Here is a 21,697-nt window from a genome sequence, read left to right as displayed (position 1 = left end):
GTTATTCAAAAAAACCTAATAAAGGTATCAATTCAAGTATCAATTCAAAGGTATCAATTTTATAAATAATCAAGTATTATTTATAAAAAAGTAGTTTCACTAAGAAAGCAAACGAGGCTATAAAACTGAATGGATCACAGAAGTCCTTTGCTATGACACCTAAAGTGCACAATACTCAGAGAAAGAAACAAATCCCATTTTTAAGATGCATATTCACATGACTACTCTCTATGGCTACAAATGCTTACATGATATGTAATTTTAAAAAATGCACGTAATGTCACTTTAATGTCATTACCCTCATCCTTTTTTAAGTCCATGATCATTTTTGTCAGAGGCTTTAAGACAAACTGATAGATCAAACAGGTATACTGGGGTACAGCCCAGGTTCTGCAAAGCAGCATAGCTGCTGGGCTATGCTGGGCTCTGCTTCAGCCCATTTATCTCCATATTTTTTTCTAGCACACAAGTTGTCAAATTCAGGGCTGACCTAGGTATCTCCTGCTTATTTTGCACCAAATACACCGCTATGGTATAGCTGGCACCTAGTTTTAGTTTATCAAATACTTCCATTTAGTCTAGCACCATTTCATCAGAGAAGGCAGGCACCTGAGAACATCTGCCAATACCCTGATTGCTTCTTTCACTTAGGGAGGGCAGGGTATACCTGAGGCACAGGGATAAAGCAAGAGATAAAAGCACAGCTCTTCCTACACCTGCAGACCAGTCTATGCATGCATTTCTCAAACCAAGGTCAAACTTCAGAGCTGAGACAACTGGACCATCTTCAGCAAATATGTCTTCAAAACTACAATTTATTTAATCACTTAGAGAAGAGTTTATAGGCACTTTTGTTTAATCCAGTTTCAGAAATCTGAAAATAAAGTTAACAATATTCTCTGTTTGCTTGAAATATTATCCTAAGCGTTTAAGTCATTCACTCTTATGGATCATAAATTGGAAAGCACCGAGAAGATATCCAGTGTCAAGCAGTATTTATTCTTAAACTCACACATTAATAAGGATTTCTTATTTTATTAAAATACAGTATTGACAAAAGAACAGAATGCAATTAACAGCCTGCTAGACAGCATTTCAACTATCCTCTGGGGAAGAAAAAAAAAATTATCCTAGAGACACTAAAAGTCCCTACTAATTAACTTATTTTACGTTCAATGGCCAGACTCTAACACAAAGCAAAAATGACAGCTAATGGGAACTACAAACGACAGAAATTCTAACCAAGACGGGAAAAATGGTCCTCCTGTTAAAGATATTTAAAAAGTCCAATAAGCAAGTGATTCACGTCAGGAAGTCTATAGAAGACCATAAATATTTATATAATATAAATTACAAGTTGCTTTAAAGAGGCACACTTACTTTTTCAACTTCGTACAGCTATTAAAACTTACCAAAACTTTTGTTCAGAAACAAATTGAAATTGTCATCAATTTTAGGATTGAAACTGTAACTTCACAGTTTAGCTACTGCAGCTTCAGAAGGCCATAAAAAAAATCGTTAAGCTTTTTCTTTGTTAAATAAGATAAGCTAGTTTATATTAATGTTTATATTAATGATTCTATGATTCTAATGTTTCTTTAAACTACAAAGAACAAGCTAGTAACATGATCGGACTATTAGCCATTGGAGTAAGACTATCAAATTCTGGCTACTGCATTGCAGTTTCTATCTGGGACTTGCAATTAATTTGAAAGATACTTCTACCTTTTCCAGTGAAATAATCTCTCCAGGGTAAAACATGACATGACAGTGTTCTTTCTTACACAACAAAATTTTTAATGTAATAACATATGGCCAGAGATAACCTAATTAATCTGAATGTTAGAAGCCATTAATAGCTTCATTGTAGGTTCTTCTAATTATAATTATATTACAAGTGAACCCAAGACATTTGCTAGCAACAAGAAAAAAATGAGAAACTAAAAAGAGGTAATGTTATTTATTTATAAATTTAACTTTAAATTACAAAATTCTTTAAGTAAGAATTTTTCACAAATGTTAATGAAAGGTGGCTAGTTATTCCCTGAAAGCACACAAGAATTTAATTTCGTGGGTTATCAGATGGTACTGATTCAGATATCACCACCAAAACTTGGAAAGTTTTCTGAGTATTCAGTTTAAGTAAGTTAAAGGAAAGAGATATGAGAACAGGTAACAGATGGCATAGTCATTAATTTAACAATGACCCTCATATTTAATAATTCTTTAGGCCCCATTTTCCAGACCCGCACCAAAATAATCTTGAGATGTACAAGCAGCTACGCTTGTCAGCAATTCCTCTGCAAGATGTAGTAAGACATGAAGGTAAGGTCAGAAAAGCTTCTTCCTAGTAGCAGCATAGGGAGGAATAATATCTAAAATCAATAAACAACAAAATCATGAACTGTTTGCCATTTTTAAAGATTTTTTTAATCATAATTGACAAAAGAGCATGACACATTAACTTCTTTGTTATACAAGTTTTTTCTCCTATACAGCATGGTGTAATTTGCATCATGTATTATTATCACTCCATTGATAATCCTAACAAATTATAGATCTACTAATTGTACATGGAGCAGTTCCAAATATACATTTGACAGGAGGTAATTTCCACAGCTCATACTTGATATGGAAATGAAACTATTGAATTTATTTTTGCACTTGATTCTACTTGATATCTTATAAATTCATGTACTACTCTTATCAATAGTAAACAATACTCTTAAACACTATTAGACTGTAATTTAGGAACTTGTTTTGTCAATAACAATTTTTTTGAGCAAAGCCAGTAGGTTACTAGATGTCCTTGAACAACTTTACCTAATGACGGCATTAACATATCTGTAAGATAGTCCTATACTGTACCAGCTTGCTCCAGTAGAATCAAACTCAGATTCAAAATAACAAAGGATCGTATGAACAAAGTAATCTGAGTAAAACACTTCTGTGAAGTCTGGCTGGTGCCATCTTCTCTTGCCAACATTAAGCACTTAAACATTCTTTTAAAATAAAATTACTCAGGCATGCACTTTTTTGAAATAGGCATTTCAAAATGTTCATGGCCCCATTTTTTGTTTTTATTACTGGCAATAGATGATCACACTTGCACTTAATGTTAAGATTATTGTCCAATCATTCTGCATTTCCAGTTCAGTGCATAAACTTACTGGAGTTAAGCTTACTTACTTAGAAGTCTGGACACTCTTTTTCACTATATACTCTTAGAGTTCAGTAAGTAATTATTTGTGATGGAGAATGTTAAATTCCATAACGAATTTTTTGTTGTTGTTTTGTAATATAAAGGAACTCTCCTCATAACCTAAATGGGTATGCACAGATTCATTATCTGCACAGCATACTCTATATACTCAGTTATCTGGCAAAACAATCGTTATTTGCAAATCCCATGTTATAACTGAACAGTATTTTATTCTGAGAGCATAATTTGCTTCCTTATCTAAATTGTGACCAACTCAGCTCTGTGGTTTAACGTTCTTACAGCAACATCTGAAAGCGATCTTCCACTGTAGCTCACTCAGTGAGTCACTTCAGACAATGCTTGCAACGCCTCTGCTGGGCAGCTTCCAACCCCCCTGAAAAACCATTGGCAACCTTACATGGTCCCAGAAGGCCAACCGTATCCTTGGCTGCATCAAAAGAAGCGTGGCCAGCAGGCTGAGGGAGGTGATTCTGCCCCTCTACTCTCCTCTGGTGAGACCCCACCTGGAGTACTGTGTCCAGCTCTGGAGTCCTTAGCACAAGAAAGACATGGACCTGTTGGAGCGGGTCCAGAGGAGGACCATGAAAATGATCAGGGAGATGGAACACCTCTCCTATGGAGAGAGGCTGACAGAGTTGGGGTTATTCAGCCTGGAGAAGAGAAGGCTTTGGGGAGACCGTATTGCAGCCTTTCAGTGCTTAAAGGGGGCTTATAAGAAAGATGGGGACAAACTTTTTAGCAGGGCCTGTTGTGACAGGACAAGAGGGAATGGTTTTAAACTAAAAGAGGGTAGATTTAGACTAGATATAAGGAAGAAATGTTTTAGAATAAGGGTGGTGAAACACTGGAACAGGTTGCCCAGAGAGGTGGTAGATGCCCTATCCCTGGAAACACTCAAGGTCAGGTTGGACGGGGCTCTGAGCAACTTGATCTAGCTGAAGATGTCCCTGCTCATGGCAGGGGGGTTGGACTAGATGACCTTTAAAGGTCCCTTCCAACCCAAACTATTCTATGATTCTATGGTGCTGGTCAAGCCATAAACATCTGGTGATTCACAATCTTACTTTGATTTCTTCTCATGTTTCCCATGCATCCTTAAAACGCAAGTTCCAATAGCATTCAACTTAGACAGCAGCCTGAACAGTCAACGATCCTTGCCTAAATTCAAAATGTCATTTATAAAAATAACTCACAAAGACTTCAGATCTCTGAGTATAATGCTTGGTACGATTAACAGTTGTCCGCTTGTGCTGCCATCTTTGATCCATACCATTTTACATGCACTAATAACAGCATAATTGAAACTGATTTCTTAAGCAGTTCAACATACGGTGTTCCGTATTCTTCTGAGAAAGTCAAAACTGATGATAAAACAGAATAAGAGTACTTTGTAAGATTCCCACCTATACTTCGCACAGCCCAGATATCCCTATTTTCCACAGTTATGAGATTTTATGTTCTAATGAATTACTGAGCAGTGAAATCAGAGGTGAAACATTCGTCCTGCTAAGCTTTATTATATGGTCTACATTACGATCAAGGAAAACTTAACTATGTAAGTTTTGAGTACAAGCAGTGCTGTATTTTCAGGAATAATTTGATTTTATATGATAAGTGCACAACCACAACTGTACTAGACCTGGCACAATAACATACACGCAATAATATCTGCCCTGCAACAAAAATTAGAGCATGAACAAAGGTCACATATCCACTGCCTCAAGAAGAAAGTATTCAGCTCTGATTAATGTCAAGTATTTGCTATTTACTTTCCAATTCCTCTCATGTTTGACTTCACTTGATGTAAGCAGTCTTCAGTAGAGTCTCCCAACTGTCTTAAAACAATCTGAATGTGGCCAGCCATCAAAAGGGGAAGGTCCACCTTTCCCCAGCTGTATGTTACTACCGCAATCCCTGCACAGGAAACAGTAACTGCAAACAGGCTGGATCAAGAAACAGTTGAAATCTAAGCCAGAACAAACAAACAAACGGTTTCCAAGTGGTCAGTTCCCAGCTCTGGCCTCCTGGATAGCCCCTTGAGTACTACTGGTAGGAGGGAGCAAGGAGGCAGCTGTGCCAAAGGGAAGCCAGGACCACCCCTTTCAGCAGCAGCCTACACCCAAGATTGACCTGCCCGTGACCATCAGGCACCACGGTCTTATTCCAGACTTCTACAGCATGAACACCCCTCTGGTCCTCTGGCAGGAATAATACTCCCCGAGTTTCACAATGTTTGAAGACTTAAAGATCAGTCAGCTATAAGTAACAATATATTAAGACAAGTTGACTGATTTAAGATACTATGTTAAAAAAAATGAGACAGAAGACTACTATAACTGTCTCAACAAATAAATAGCAATTCCTTTGCCCAAAGGACAGCGATACCCAGAAGGGTTAGCCCTCCCAAAAAAGCAGTATCTGAGGGCAATCCCAAAAGCTGAGAATTCTGTGGGGAAAAAAGAGTATTTCCTCTACTTAGCTTGGGCTTAGCGACCATGAGATGATAGAATTCTCAATACTTGGTGAAGTAAGGAGGGGGGCCAGCAAAACCGCTACCATGGACTTCCGGAGGGCGGACTTTGGCCTGCTCAGGACACTGGTCGAGAGGGTCCCTTGGGAGACAGTCCTGAAGGGCAAACGGGTCCAGGAAGGCTGGACGTTCTTCAAGAAGGAAGTCTTAAAGGTGCAGGAGCGGGCTGTCCCCATGTGTCGTAAGAAGAACGGCCGGGGAAGACGACCGGCCTGGCTGAATGGGGAGCTCTGGCTGGGACGCAGGAAAAAAAGGAGAGTTTATCACCTTTGGAAGAAGGGGCAGGCAACTCAAGAAGAGTCCAGGGATCTCGTTAGGTTGTGCAGAGAGGAAATTAGAAAGGCAAAAGCCCAGCTAGAACTCAACCTGGCCACTGTCGTAGGAGACAACAAAAAATGCTTTTACAAGTATATTAATGACAAAAGGAGAGCCAAGGAGAATCTCCATCCCTTATTGGATGCAGCGGCAGGGGGAACGTTGCCACCAAGGACGAGGATAAGGCTGAGGTACTTAACGCCTTCTTTGCCTCAGTCTTTAATAGTCAGAGCAGTTATCCTCAGGCCACTCAGCCCCCTGAGCTGGAAGACAGGGACAGCAAGCAGGATAAACCCCCCATAATCCAAGATGAAGAAGTTCATGACCTGCTACGCCACCTGGACGCTCACAAGTCTATGGGGCCAGATGGGATCCACCCGAGGGTACTGAGGGAGCTGGCAGAGGAGCTTGCCAAGCCACTCTCCATCATTTACCAGCAGTCCTGGTTAACTGGGGAGGTCCCGGATGACTGGAGGCTTGCCAATGTGACACCCATCTACAAGAAGGGCCGGAAGGAGGATCCGGGGAACTACAGGCCGGTCAGCCTGACCTCGGTGCCGGGGAAGGTTATGGAGCTGTGAGGGCGCTCACAAGCCATGTCCGGGACAACCAGGGGATCAGGCCCAGCCAGCACAGGTTCATGGAAGGCAGGTCCTGCTTGACCAACCTGATCTCCTTCTATGAGCAGGTGACCTGCCTAGTGGATGAGGGAAAGGCTGTAGACGTGGTCTACCTGGACTTCAGTAAAGCCTTTGATACTGTCTCCCATGGCATTCTCCTAGAGAAGCTGGCGGCTCACGGCCTAGACAGGTGCACTCTTTGCTGGGTAAAAAACTGGCTGGATGGCCAAGCCCAGAGAGTTGTGGTGAACCGAGTTAAATCCAGTTGGTGGCCGGTCACGAGCGGTGTTCCCCAGGGCTCAGTACTGGGGCCGGTCTTGTTCAATATCTTTATCAATGATCTGGATGAGGGGATCGAGTGCTCCCTCAGTAAGTTTGCAGACGACACCAAGCTGGGCGGGAGTGTTGATCTGCTCGAGGGTAGGAAGGCTCTGCAGAGGGACCTGGACAGGCTGGATCGATGGGCCGAGGCCAACTGTATGGGGTTCAACAAGGCCAAGTGCCGGGTCCTGCACTTCGGCCACAACAACCCCAGGCAACGCTACAGGCTTGGGGAAGCGTGGCTGGAAAGCTGCCCAGAGGAAAAGGACCCGGGGGTGCTGGTTGACAGCCGGCTGAACATGAGCCGGCAGTGTGCCCAGGTGGCCAAGAAGGCCAACGGCATCCTGGCCTGTATCAGAACTAGTGTGGCCAGCAGGAGCAAGGAGGTGATCGTGCCCCTGTACTCGGCACTGGTGAGGCCGCACCTCGACTACTGTGTTCAGTTTTGGGCCCCTCACTACAAGAAGGACATGGAGGTGCTGGAGCGTGTCCAGAGGAGGGCAACGAAGCTGGTGAAGGGTCTGGAGCACAAGCCTTATGAGGAGCGGCTGAGGGAACTGGGGTTGTTTAGCCTGGAGAAGAGGAGGCTGAGGGGAGACCTCATCGCGCTCTACAACTACCTGAAAGGAGGTTGTAGCGAGGTGGGTGTTGGTCTCTTCTGCCAAGTAACCAGCGACAGGACACGAAGAAATGGCCTCAAGTTGCGCCAGGGGAGGTTTAGATTGGACATTAGGAAAAATTTCTTTACTGAAAGAGTGGTCAGGCCTTGGAACAGGCTGCCCAGGAAAGTGGTTGAGTCACCATCCCTGAAAGTATTTAAAAGATGTGTAGATGAGGTGCTTAGGGACATGGTTTAGTGGGCATGGTGGTGTTGGGTTGATGGTTGGACTCGATGATCTTAGAGGTCTTTTCCAACCTTAATGATTCTATGATTCTATGATTCTTCTTTGCTGCCTAAACTAAGTAGCAGTATCAAAAAATTTGATCTTTAGAGACAAATAAAAAAAACCCAAAAACTTTGATAGGGCCTTTTTTAACTTAAATTAATAACTTGAGAGCTAGGTCACTCAATCCAGCTGCTGCTTTTAAAAGACTTTAGAGTCACTCAAGTTAATATGCAAGTCCATTTCTCCACTTACGTATCTTACCACTTCTATGCATTGGATATAATACACTTGGACTTCAAGTTCTAAGTGGAAATTTAAACATAAAAAGTACATAATTTCCACGATTTACCAGTGAACTCTAATCAGAGCCTTTATAAAGTATGCGTTTAATTTATAATAAAAGTAATTACCATGATTTTAAAAGTATTTTACCAGCATATCTAGTATTATCTAAATTGAATTACTACAACTAATCTAATTAGTATTACCTAACTTTCTAAAGGTAGGTTAAAAAAATGTTTGTAGAGGTTGTTGCTTCTTACTAGAATATAGAAGTTGAAAGCTGTCACAAATTGTCCATTTCTACATACATATACTGTCAGATGGATACAAAGTCATTTCTACACCATTTACAAGAGAGCAATAAAGTGTCTGACAAAATACTCCATAACTGATAAAAATGAGGCTGACTTCAAATGGCAGCGGACTCTAACACCTCCTGGTATTTAGCATATTTTTCTAGACAGAATGGTAAATATTTACATCAGTAGAAAAAAACATAAACTGTTTTCTATTTCAAAATTTTAAGCTTCCTAAATCTTAGTTTACCTAAAATTGGATACAAAGAAATAAAACAAACTACAGCACAGTGTACAAACAAAAATATCCGGACAGTTTGAGATTTGAGTGTTTTCAAATACATTAAAATTAAGTACTACAAAATACCCTTGAATAAAACCCTGCTAACAGAAAGGTTTCATTTACTGCGTTCACTGCTTTAAGGGAAATTAAACAAAAAGTATTAACTCACTGATTAGTAAGTTGTTTAAAACTGCAAAGGTTTTAGAAAGCGCAGAGCTATTTCTCACTAGCTGTAATTTCTAACAGATTTTTAACACCAATTTTTTACCGTTTTTTTCTCTTCACAAATACTTTATACCCAAACTTCAAAGCCTCCACACTCTCATATGAGATTTTGCACAAGTTCTTCAGAGTATCTGTTATATTTGACACAGGAAATAGTCAAGAACAGGTTCGTTAGTGCTTAGTACTGCAGTATAGTCACTGTAGCTCAACAGCAGGCAACGAGACTTCAGAAGTGAGTCATGTCACAGAACCTGACTTCCTACTGCTTGCCAGCCCCAATAAAAATATATTAACTTTTTCTCTGAATACACATTCACAGTAATGCACTGGTGATAGTCAAAGAGTAAAAAACAACTACATCAGTGCAGAAAGTTTCAATACTTACACAGGAGCACAAATATATCTAAAGCAAGGCAGTGTCAAGGATTTGCATCAAGCCTGCATATAGTTAAAACATGCAAGAGCAGGGGGAAAAAAAAGTTTGTGTCACCATACCTAACAGTTTCTTCCAAGACTTGATAAGAGATTTTGCTAAAGATGTAACTTCTTCATCTGTGCTTTGCTTGCGTATCGCATTCACTGACATTCCAATTCTGGTAGACTGCAACAGAAATAAAAATATACACTGTAAAAGGTGACATGAAGATAATTTAATAAGTAAACATATGTATCTTTTTTTCTTTGTTTTTGGTTTTGGGGTGCGGTTTAAGAATATCAGGATGAAATGCTGCAAGCCTTTACAAGATTTATTTTAACAACATGGAGATTTTAAAAAGAAATACAACAGTGTTACTATTTGTTTCCATCACAGAAGTTTGGGGCCAGGGGTGGAGGGTGGGGCAGGAGGGTTAAGGGGAGCCAATCAGAAGATTTTTGCTCCCAAACCATTTCAACAGGCTCTGCAGAACTACTTACCTAAACTAAGTATGACATTCAAAACATCTAACAATGTGAAAATTATATATACATCTTAATGTTATATAAAATTTTTAGCAAAGCTTCTAGCCTCAAAACCTTATTTTTCTGTGAAGCAATGACTGTATTTATATTTTGGCATGAATCAGAAGCTTGCTAACTGCTTCAGTGACTTCATACTCTTAGAATTCCCATTTAGTGGCTGTGGAATAAGCTGTTATATCAGTTGGGAGCAACCACGTTTTAGATTCCCAGTAATTTTGGCAAGACTGAAATTCTTTAAAATATTAAGCATAGAGGGTTCTGCTTTTAGATAGAAACAGTAAGACTAGCCTACCCCTCTGAAAGGGCCAAGATAGTGACGGGCTTTAAACCTTTGGCACTACTGCCACCTATAGAGTGAAGCGGAGATTAATTTACAATTCACTCCTTTTAAGACTTAGAAGATGAGGACATAAATTTAGCTCAACAGCAACATAAGTTTCATTTTAGAAGACTTCTGACTAACAGGTTAATCTAACAAGTAAAACATTTCCACATTTTTAGTTTCATGAGACGAGAAAAGTGTTTAACAATACAAATAAGTATTTTATTATCATTTCATATTTTGATTGATGACTAAATTTTTAAAATTGTTCTTAAGATGCTTAGGTTTGTTGCATTTACTATTTACAAAACTTAAAAAATATAAATTATTCTACTTATTTTTGCAGTAGTTAATCATAAATTTCCTTCTCCTTTAAAGGAAAATTTAAATCTCTGTGGCTCGCTAAAAATGGAAATAATTTGTTCCTGTAAATTACTCCTTACAACCCACATAACACTTTTTGGGGCACCACGGATGTGCTAAATGACTGGAAATGTACTGAAATATTCAGTAGCTATTTCAGCAAAGGAAACACATCAAATAACCTCAGGTCTGAGCATCAGCTCTAAACATGTATTTTGAATTAAACAGATGGTTACTCACCCGTAACTAAAGTGTTTCAAGAGGGACTCTGCTCACTCAGGCTAACAGTACTGGCCAACTCTCTTGACATGTTAAACACATACTCTGGACGTTACGTTCAGACAACAAAGAATAACATGTGCTTGGAACTCCATAAAATACTCATCATACCTGAATGAGAAAAATGTATCTACAAAAAAAAATAACCCTCACCTGACAACTGGGCACAACCACAGCCTACTCTCATCAGCAAAAAGGAAAGACACCAACTTACAGACTTACTTAGGTAAGTAAAAGTCAAAAACTCAAGTAAAACTCAAAATACTCAAAATTAATTTGATAAATTAATTTCTTCCTCTGGTCACACAAGAGAAACAGATTATGGTAACTGTCTAAACCACCAGCTTTCTTAAGGTAGTACATAAACATAGTCCATTTGTTTGCTTTTATAGAGCACTTGATCTGGCCTCTCCTAAAGAGAGGCGAAGGAATGATCTACCAATTTATTTGCCTGCAAACTGACACAGGTAATCACAGAAGATCAGTGTTACATTCTCAAAATGACTGGGCTTTAATGACAAACCACCTGTCAGCATTTGAAATTTCCTCAGTCTTCCAGCCTACAGAGCTGTTCTTGTGAGAGCCATTTTAAGTGGAAAATTCCGATGTTTTTGCCTAGCCCAGTGTAACCTGCGGAATCGCTTTATCTCTGTGCCAGTTTATAAGTGTGCAGGTATATGAAAACCTTCCTCACCCTGTCCAAAATGCATTTTTAATGGACCATTCTTCCCCACTTCAGATTCTAGAGCACTTTTCATCTGCTTTCTGAGAGTACAGAGGCTCAGAAACAGCGTAAGAGCCGTTTTCACCCCTGAGTCATTCAAGCTGTAAGCCAAGCAGCCTTCAGTCGGTATGAGCAACAGGTAGCCTAAGTAACCTATGACTGAACCCAAGAGAAAGCATAGAGTGGCCGCTACTCTTCTCTAAACCAGACCAAATGAGGAAATGTAAGGAAGGTAGTTGGGGAAGAAAAGCAACCACTGAAGCAAGCAGAGGTGTTATCAACTTTAAATTGTACGAGAGTATGAGGACAGAGAATTGGTGAGCACCTGGACCAAAGCAGAGCCAAATCAACCCCTGAAGAATAACCACCACCGGGTTCCCAGCTCTCCCCAGCTCGCCAATGAATTGGCAAGAAGTCATTAGCAAGGACTGTACATCACAGGCTAGTTCTGCATACGTGTGTGTAATTTCCAGTAAAACCTGTTTGTTAAAATAAAGACCGTCTGTCTCACTCACTGTTTAGCTGCCACTACCCACAATTAGCACCAGGGACAGGATGCCGTTAATACTGTGTGGCTGCTAAAGAGATTTGCAATTCTGACCACCGGATAAATCACGTGTGAGAAGGCTACTGGCTCCCTGCCTAGCTGAGCAAGGATCAGCTTGCTTACATAAAACTCGTTAGATATGACACAGTCGTATTATCGTCTGTAACCACTTCAGCTTTCTGTGACAAAAATCAATCGAGAAAGACACAAGCACAAGTCCAGACTACTGATGTGTACCTTCCTATTCCACATACCTGTAAATTGTTCAGAGAACCTTGCCAGCTCAGACTGAAGCAACAGCCATGTTACAAGAAAAATCGCCGCTTCTCTTATTACACAGGAATAATGAAACCATCATATCAGCTAGCAGTGCTTTTCTCAACGTAGCCAGCTTTCAAAACTGCTTAAAAATGGGTGTGGAAGTATGCTTTTCACTTGTGTCACATTTCATCAGTTCAAACACATCAACAGATATCTCAATCTACATAGAGGAAGTTAGGGCTCCCACTTTCTCGTGATCATCACCCTTCTTGACGTTAGCCCACTAATGATCCACTACCAGAGCGATGCATATGATTACTTTGCATTTCAACTGTTGCTCTGAGTCCTCCATTGCTTAAGCAAATTTGGGAGACTAACATAGAAAATTTATAGCAGACTTCAGATATTTGTAAAACTCTCAACAAAAATAATGTAAATTTAAGTCTAAACATGTTGCTAAATTCAATCTTATGCAGCGGAACTGTTTTGTATACAGCAGTGGACACTTAAGAAAAACTTCTTAACTAAGCTACAGTCAATCTACTACACAAGAGTATGCTAAAACACCTGATCCCTTTAGACCTACTGTAACACAGAGAAATCTTCTTTACAAACTCATATGGTGCCCACCCCATACAAATTAAAAAAAATCTTTTACTGCAAATATTATTTCACTCTAAGAAGAGGTACCTGTCATATGGATGGGAATAAATAAGCTTCTTTCAAGTAGGATAGAAAACTGGACAGAATTAATACGCAACCCTATATAAATTAAGTCAGGGTCACACAAGCGCCCTAAAAGGCAGAGAGTTGAGTTTGTTTGTACTTAGCAAGATTAAGAGTCCTCCTCTGTTGATAACATTATTAAGGTTTTCATTGCAACTAAAAAAAGAATGTTATCTACTTGCACATTCTTCAGGTCCTCACAGTTCAAGGGTAAGACTGTTCTGCTGTTCTGTGTAAAGCTTCTCCTTCTAGTCTCATTCTTCACACTAAGCAGAACAGGTTTGCATAGCAGCATTTACAGAATTTCCAGACAACAAGAGATTTTTCATTCCAAAGGCAAAAAACATTATTACACAAATACTCTGTATTAAGATCTGCACAAAGAAACTCAAAAGAATCAGGTTAACAGAGGGTTTTTCTGGGTTTTGTTGTCTTGTGTGGGGCTCGAGGGGTTTTTTTTGGGTGAGGTTTTGTTTTGGGTTTTTTTTAAGGAAGGACGTTGGACATAGGGGAGAAGGCTGCAGTGTCGTATCAGCCATGCTCATTCATGCATGAACGTGACACTTTCAAATTCCTATTTTCTGTCACAAACATTATTAGTAATAACGTACTAAGTACATTCTGCAAATATGTAAGATGCATATGTCAAGAATGACATTGCTACTGACACTTAAGATTTGAACTTTATAATTCTGAATCTGTGACCATTAATTGTCACTTAGAAAAAAGTTACTTTTCAGTCTCTTCCAATTTAAGTGGCTACCACAGCAAATCAGGTCTTACATTTACCTCTGCCATTTGAAAATTTTCACAGAGATAGGACATATCTAGTTACTTTGGAACAAAAGTTGTTTATTGATGAATTACATGACAACTCTGAAGCTTGACATGCAAATAAAGTTCACTGAGTTACTTTTTAAAAGAATTTATAAATAATATATAAAATACTATGTTAGAGATGTAGTTATAAATAAAATTAGAGAGAGTATGCATGCAAATGAGAGATTATACCACACCATCACTCCTGCCCAGAGGAGTAAAAGGGGGGGAGGAGGAGTATAATTACCTTAAGAAATACACTACTTAGAGTTATGTTGGGGGGGGGGGGGGGGAATGGTCAAATACAACTTGCCCGAAGGTATGAACTACGATTCTCCTCACTTACAATCCAAACCCAGAACTAACTACATAAGAAAAGAAGGTACCAGGTCTAATCGGGTGCATTCTCCTTCAGAAGGAAGGAAACACATCACATTAGTGTTAATAAGAACCTAGGATTATATGTAAGGTAAGTTTATAAGCAGCTCTTCCCCTTCGTCCATGACAAAATTTATTATTTTCAACTCAAACAGAAAGATAAGCTTTAAGAGCTTGCTACTGGAAGAAAACACTTAAGATAAGTGCCCTAAATCAGGGTGAAATAGGACTAGTTACCCTATAATAGCACTGATTCTTCCAAGGAGTTTCTACATAGGAATCTACTTTAATAGTGCAGCCTTCTTCCAAATTTGCTGGCTTCACCTTCATCATTATGGAGTTAATAATAACATAACAACAATAAGAAAATCATACCTGTAACAACTCAAGGGTCATGGGAATATTCTTAAGCTCCTTCAATAAATCAAGAGCTCCAGCCTGCAAAAAAGAAAGAAAAAAAGAAAAAAAAGTCAATTAGTAGCAATCGGGTACTTTAAATACAGTGTCAACAACATACTCTCATCTGCCTTCAAGGTCCCAGATGGCATTCAAACCATCAGTTTCCAACTTATCCACAGAAAACTCTAGGACAAGGAACCTTCTGCATCACAAACTCTAAACATAAACAGGCCTTACCTCAGAAATCAAAGTATTCACTCAAAGACTCGAGAAGTTTTATCCCATGTAATTCAAATGCCAGTTAAAGCATTCTGTCAATTACTACTTAACCAACACACATCCTCAAGAAAACAACCTCAAGGGTACTTCACTTAACAGCATCAGAAACAAGCCAGACAACAGCAGCAATTTTCAGTTCAGAACAACCTCACCTGTTTTAGCACAAGAACTTGGGAGTTGAGAAGCTCTGCATAGTCCATCAATAACATGCGCATATATATATATGCACATATAACTATATATAAAAAACCCCACATATAGCCAACATTCTTAACTGTATTTATGGTGGTGCGGTAAAGCCAGAAAAGTTTACTGGTTTAAAAACTGTGATCAGATTACACTGCTTTACTAGATACAGCTATAGCCTCCCCAATAGAAAAAGACAACTTTGTGAGTGTGTCTACCAACAAATGCCCAAATAAAAAAGCTGAGCAAGACTTGCTTTCAACTCTTATTTTCAACTACTAAGTTTAAATATCAATTCAATGAAATACATAGATTAGGCTGCATAGATTAGTGCAGACAACACTCTTCAACCTATACTAGACTGGCCAAACATCAACATGTTCCAAACTAGAAGCCAGAGCCCATCCTAATGTGCTATAACATCTGAGCTAATGCACTCGTTTATTATTCAGCTGCGTGGGATATTCTTTTTTCCTCCTCCCCTGCTAAGACCATAGGAAATGTACAAACTAACACTGTGTCAGCAGCAACTTTCTAGATAGGTGAGTTAATTTCAGAGATTGTACTGTTGGGCATTAATAAACTCTATACATGGCTACTCTGACTAAATTCATTCCTTGGCGATGTTGGCCTTACTTAAAAAAAAAAGTTTTGATAAATGTGAGCTCCATAATTTACTTTAACCTCTACTTCCTTGATGATTTACCACCTCTGTTTAAGTAAAGCTCTGCACCATCCACTTCTTACTGTGCACACAGGTTGTCAGACCACAGCAACATCCTAAAGTTTTGGATGATTTTGCTGTTATTCCAGTGCATATGGTTCTGAACCTGTGAGCTATGAACAGCAAGAAGGCAACTGCCTTCACGTATAAGAGACCACTCTACCCAGGCTAAGCCCATTGCTTTCCTGGTTTTGGGGTTTTTTTTTGTTGTTGTTTTTTGTTTTTTTTTTTTAATTTGTGAAGTTTGGAAATAAACCCTACAAAATTTCCATTTTGCAGATCTTGCATCTTTGATTCCTTTCTCTTTCCTTAACTCTCTCTCAACTCATCCCATTTTTTTTTATTTAATATGCATTTTGCTTGCCTTTATTTTTAAATTCTCCCTAATCAACTTCTAATACGACACCTGTTGCAAGGAAACTCTTGTAATCTCCTGCTGCATCTGCGGGTCTTACAATTTAACCACTAAGGATAGCACATAAAATAACCACCAAGAGGCTGAGAAGGATGAAAGTGGAACTTCTATGTCACATCCAAACAGGCACAGATTTGGACGCTTTCAAATGTCTGCTACAACCTCTGTTTTTTAAACACATCTGACAGCAAAGCAGCCTCTAAAAACGAACGCTTCATTATGTCCCACCTTACACAAACCCAATCCACTTATAAAACTAAAGTTTTATTAATTTGCCATCATAGAAAAAAGTCTTATTTAACTTTTATTCATGATATACAAAACTTTTCCAGTTTTAACCACAGAATTTTAGCAGCAATGATGCAAGACTGGGAAATGTCATGCTGTTTTCAGGTGCTAAATTGAGTTAGCATACTAAACCATTTCTTTCTCTAAACAGCCATAAGCGTGGTTTCTTCTGTGCAAACATAGATCCGAGTAAAGTAAGTTAATTATCTTCACTGCTACAAAACAAAATCAAATTCAAGAAAATTTTCTTAGCCGAAACAAAACGAATGACAAAAATCAATGTGCCATTTTCGAAAACATAATCCAATAACACTTACCTGCAAATCAATTAAGTTATTAGCAAACTGTACACAGTATGTGATGTCAAAATTAACACAGGTTATTGTAGTCTTTCAGCATAACAATGATACTGTAATGCAAAGTAGCACTCTCTTCACCTCATCTTAGAAATACAGTCTAGTCAAAATTTCTTTGCCTCTGTAAAATCCCTTTCCAATTGTACATGTCAAAACAACTTTATTATTCCCAGTCTAAACATTTTCCAAAACTCGTAACTTGATACATAGGAGGTTAACAAACCATGCAACAAGTAAAAAAAACAGGTATTCTCTACACGGGTGTTACTTACATTTCATGCTGTTTTTCGTACCAAATTACCAAAATTTCTAATGGACTAATGCTTTCTAAGCCTTCACTCTTCTCTAATCAACTATTAAGTGTACCAAGAATTAGATGCTTTAAAATGAAATTTAAATTGAGTTTAAACTCACAGCAACTACACAGTTTTTCATTTTTCTTAGCATAAAGTCAAATGCCCTCTTTTCCTCAAAACCAGAGTGGAAGCTGCACAATAAAACTTGCAACTCCTATTTTTCTAATGTAAGACTTCTCTGTTTAAAAAAACCCAACCATTAAGAACATTATTATAAATCTTCTTTTAAAGGCACTTCTATAATTTTATAGAAAATGAAAGGCAATGCCCCATTCCACTAGGCTGGTTGGCGTCCAGTTTACCTTGTTACTTGAAATAACAGAAGTCAGCTTCATACAGATTTAGTAGATTACTCCTGTCAGCTTCTCTCAGCTGATCAGATCATAACACCAGAATGATGTTCTATATTCATATTTTAAAGCTATGCTTCAGGCGATAGAAAATGGAGTACGTTTCTGAAGATAGCAGAGCTATCCAGTCATAATTCTGTTCTACTTAAGGGAGCAAACATTTAATAACATGGACAATTTTACACTTTCTTCTCTAAACTTACTCAACTGTTCTTGATTTTTTTAATCCATGGGTGCAACCTTATTTTTCATACCTATTAATTACAGCAGCTTAATGAAAGAAAAGTGTACTTACGTACAACAAAAGCTATAAGGAAGGCACTACATGTGTTTTAATCCAATCAGTTAGGAGGAGTAATATCTATTTCAAACATGCATCCAATATTTGAAGTAACAGCAGAAATAAGTATCTCACAGTGTATTAAATACAATATCGCATTATTATTTTGTCCTTCAAAACAAAAGAACTGCATACATCACCCCACTAAAATAGTTACGAAATCTGCACAGCTACAATTAAATCCTTAGTCAAGGCAAATCACTAAGAGTCTGACTCAGGAAGGGTGTCCACACGGCCTGCCTTTTCAACTCATCAAAAGAAATGCCAAACAACACTTTGCCACAAGGCACGGAGTCACCTTTTGTATGAGAGATGAAGCATCTCTTGCCATCTGAGTCTTGACAACTTCAGAGTGAAAAGGTATCAAAGCTTTTTTTTTTTTTTCTTTTATTGATGAGTTTCATCAAATCATTCTCATTCAAAGACTTACACCAAATACCTGTTCTTGTTGAGTAAAAATGGAGAAAGGAATACTAAAGGTTGTCAGGAGCATCGTTATCCAGCACGTACTTATGTAAGAACGCATTTCTCAATTCAGCTTCATCTTTGCAAGGCAGTGAAGTACCTCTTCATAGAAATGATCTTAATAATTTTGCTAAAGTTAGCATTTTAACTGCAGGGCAGGATTAGGTAGGAAATCACATTGTGCAATTAAAGAAGAAATAGCTGATAAATGACAAAGACTAGTAAGAAAAATAGAGACACATCTCCTGGCTTAAATACTGATGTACTTCCTCTCCTATCATACAACTAAGGGGTTTTATCAGGGTACACACATGCGCTTTGGATAAACTGTCAGATCTCCACTACCGGCCCCAGAGGCAGCTCAAGCCCTCAGCCTTAGGTTTTTGAGACAGCGTCAAACTAACAACAGAGCCACTTGTGTGCAGTAACAAGCTGGAACTAACGAGCTCTGTTCCAACTAAGCACAAAAGCACAACCGCTTCTGGTGCTGCCCGCGCTCTCGCTCCTGGGACGGGGGTGAAAATGAGGACCCAGCCGCTGGCTCCAGCCAGGCACAGCCTGGCCCAGCTGTGCGCGCTGCGTTCACCCGCACCAGACCCACGCTGACCCCAGCAAAGACACTGCACTGCTCCCTTCAGCTTTGAAAGTTAATTAGCTTACATGCCCTAGAGCGTGAATACATCTCCCCAGCTGCTGCTAGGAATTACATCCAAACTCCTAAGCCTCCCAGATCACAGACAAATACACTGTAGTCACCAGGAACATCTCTGGTATCGCTGCAGCGATTCTACCCAGCGTCAACAGTCGTTCCCATATTACCTGGGAGTTGCCATTTTCCTTCTATTGTCAGAAGTTCTTCCAAATAAAATTGAATTAACTAACTTTATCATTCTCATTGTCATGATATTGAAATATTTCAGTTGGTATGTTTTCATCTTTTTGACATCTCAGAGGAAAGAACCACTACTCCGATTTTAGATTTGGGAAAGTGAGACTGAATTCTTTTGTGCTGAAAAAGCACAAGGAATAGAAATAAAAAGAAAGAGGGAGGGGACAAAAAGGAAAACAAAAATCAAGTGAATAAACATTGGTTGTAAAAAATTCTTTCCACTAGACGAGGCTCCTGTTTCCACACTGTATCGTTAGAGGGTTCAAAAGTATCAGAGCTAAAGCATACAATAATATGGAACATCAAGGATTTTGAAACACAACAAAGCATGGCCTGTGTATACTTGCAATGAATTTGTCTGGATTCTGAACCAAACAAATTTCATTGGTTTAATGCAACCAGTATTTCTATAAATATGCAAATCTGATTTTAAAATGTTATTTATAATTTGCATTATCTTAAACAGCAAAAAAAAAAAGAAAAAAAATCATTGCTGTATTCATTAAGACTTCCATAAACTGAAATTCCACACAGCTCAGTTTTGAACTATCACTAATATTGAGCATTTAATGCGCTATCATAACATATAGAAAATTTTTAATTTTATGTACTAAAATAATTATTTGTAGGAAGAGCTGCAATCACAATATACAAGTTACAAGAGAAAAACAATATGCTCACCTAATAAATAAGCAGTAAATGGATTTTATAATTTATTTGTATGCTATTTTATGTGTAATCATAATCAGGTATTTGACTGTTGCTGCACACGCTGACTTTACTTATTTTGATGTTCTGTAGGGATAGCGTAGATGTTACATGTTATCTAAGTAAGTTCTATATCAAGGGCATACATGACAATAACGCGTGACCTAAGCTAACTTAATTCTACCCAACTGAATTCTACCTCGATCTTGAGACAGAATAACCTGAATTAATAAACACAGTAAAAACTATGCTTATACTTTGTTTCAGGTTTAAAAACAAAAGCAACAACAACAAAAAAAATAGTGGCTCACCTCCCCCATCTGCTTCAGAAGTTTGCCCACACAACTCTGGCCACCCTTAGGCGAGCAGAGTTCCTCAATCACACTTTTAGTTCGCACACCCCACGTAAAACTCCAGCTTTCACGCTCGGAAGCAAAAGCCACCCACCCGAAGGAGAGCATGCCTCTGCAGGCATTCCCCTCTAGCTGACTGGGCTTCCCACAGCACTTCACGCACAACTCTCAAGCGAGGCCAATATCGCGACGGCAATGAATGGCAAGCGGAGGAGCCAGGGTCGGTGCCCGGGCGGACCCTCCTCACGGCTCGGCGCCGCGCTGGAGCGGGGAGAGGCACCGCTCCCCACCCGCCGCCGGCCGGGGGCGATCCGCCGGGGAGGAGGGCCGCTTGACAGGGCGAGGGCCCCCCCGCGGCGGGCAGGCCGCGCCGGCCGGCGGCTCCACGTCCTCCCGCGGCGGGGCGGCGCGGGGGGAGCCGCCGCACGCCCGGCAGCCGCGCAGGGCGGCGAGGAAGGCGCCAAGGCTGCCAAGCAGCGGCGGGGAGAGACAGAGCCGGGGCAAGGGCCCCCGGCCGGGCCCCGGGCGCCGCGCGGCGGGCAGGGGGATGGCCCCAGGCCCGCCAGAAGGAGGGAGCGCGGGGCCTGCCGGGGCTGCGCCGGGGTCCGCGGCGGCTCCGCTCCTCTCCGCGCCGCCGAGCCGCCTCCCGTCCCGTCCCGCCCCCGCTCACCGCGTTCTTCTTCTGCACCATCTTGTCCATCTTCTTGGCGATGCGGATGATCTCGTCCTCCGTGGTCATGGCTGCGGCGGCCCGAGCGCGGTCCGGCGCGGCGCGTGGGAGCTGAAGCCCGCGGAGCAGCCCCCCTCACCTCCCCTCGGGGCGCGGGAAGCGGCCGGGGCCGCCACCGAGCTCTGCGGGCGGGAGCGGAGCCAGGCCGCGGCGCAGCGCCCCGACCCAGCAGCCAGAGCGGCGGCGCCAGGCAGAGCGCGTCGAGCGCCGGCCGCAGGAGCCAGGCAGCGCTGCGGCAGGCCGAGACCACGGGCGCGCTGGCGGGCGGGGGCGGGGCAGCACGGCACGGCGCCGGCAGCCCCGGGGAGGGGGGGGCGTGGGTGAGTCTCCCTCCCCCTCAAAAAAAAGAGCCCAAAACCCAACAGCAGTACGATTAAATACTCTGACCTCTTACACCGTCTCCCTCTCTCCAGCATCGCTGCTCACGCGGGAGCGCAGGCAGCCAGCGCTGCCGGCCGGCCCCGGTGCGCCGCCTCGCTCCTGCACCGCGCTGCGAAA

General features: G+C 40.6%; 1 protein-coding gene across 2 annotated transcripts in view; it reads right to left on the bottom strand.

The window, feature by feature from the left end:
• The window catches only part of TCEA1 (transcription elongation factor A1), a 32,158-nt gene extending 10,485 nt beyond the window's left edge, over nt 1-21,673 (bottom strand). The window contains exons 1-3 of one of the 2 annotated variants that reach the window (XM_075141849.1): nt 21,587-21,673; nt 14,737-14,799; nt 9,478-9,583 (exon numbers count right to left, since the gene is read on the bottom strand). In XM_075141849.1, coding sequence (XP_074997950.1) covers nt 9,478-9,583; nt 14,737-14,757 — 127 coding nt within the window. In that variant the 5' untranslated portion in view covers nt 14,758-14,799; nt 21,587-21,673. Of the gene's footprint in view, nt 1-9,477; nt 9,584-14,736; nt 14,800-21,139 lie in introns of both variants that reach the window. The other variant, XM_075141848.1, reaches the window with a different exon arrangement.
• Between the last annotated feature and the right edge of the window lie 24 nt (nt 21,674-21,697).

Source organism: Calonectris borealis, chromosome 2, assembly GCF_964195595.1.
Source record: "Calonectris borealis chromosome 2, bCalBor7.hap1.2, whole genome shotgun sequence".
Classification (NCBI taxonomy): domain Eukaryota; kingdom Metazoa; phylum Chordata; class Aves; order Procellariiformes; family Procellariidae; genus Calonectris; species Calonectris borealis.
Note: the sequence above shows the minus strand (reverse complement) of the source record. Positions and strands in the feature narration are given on the sequence as shown.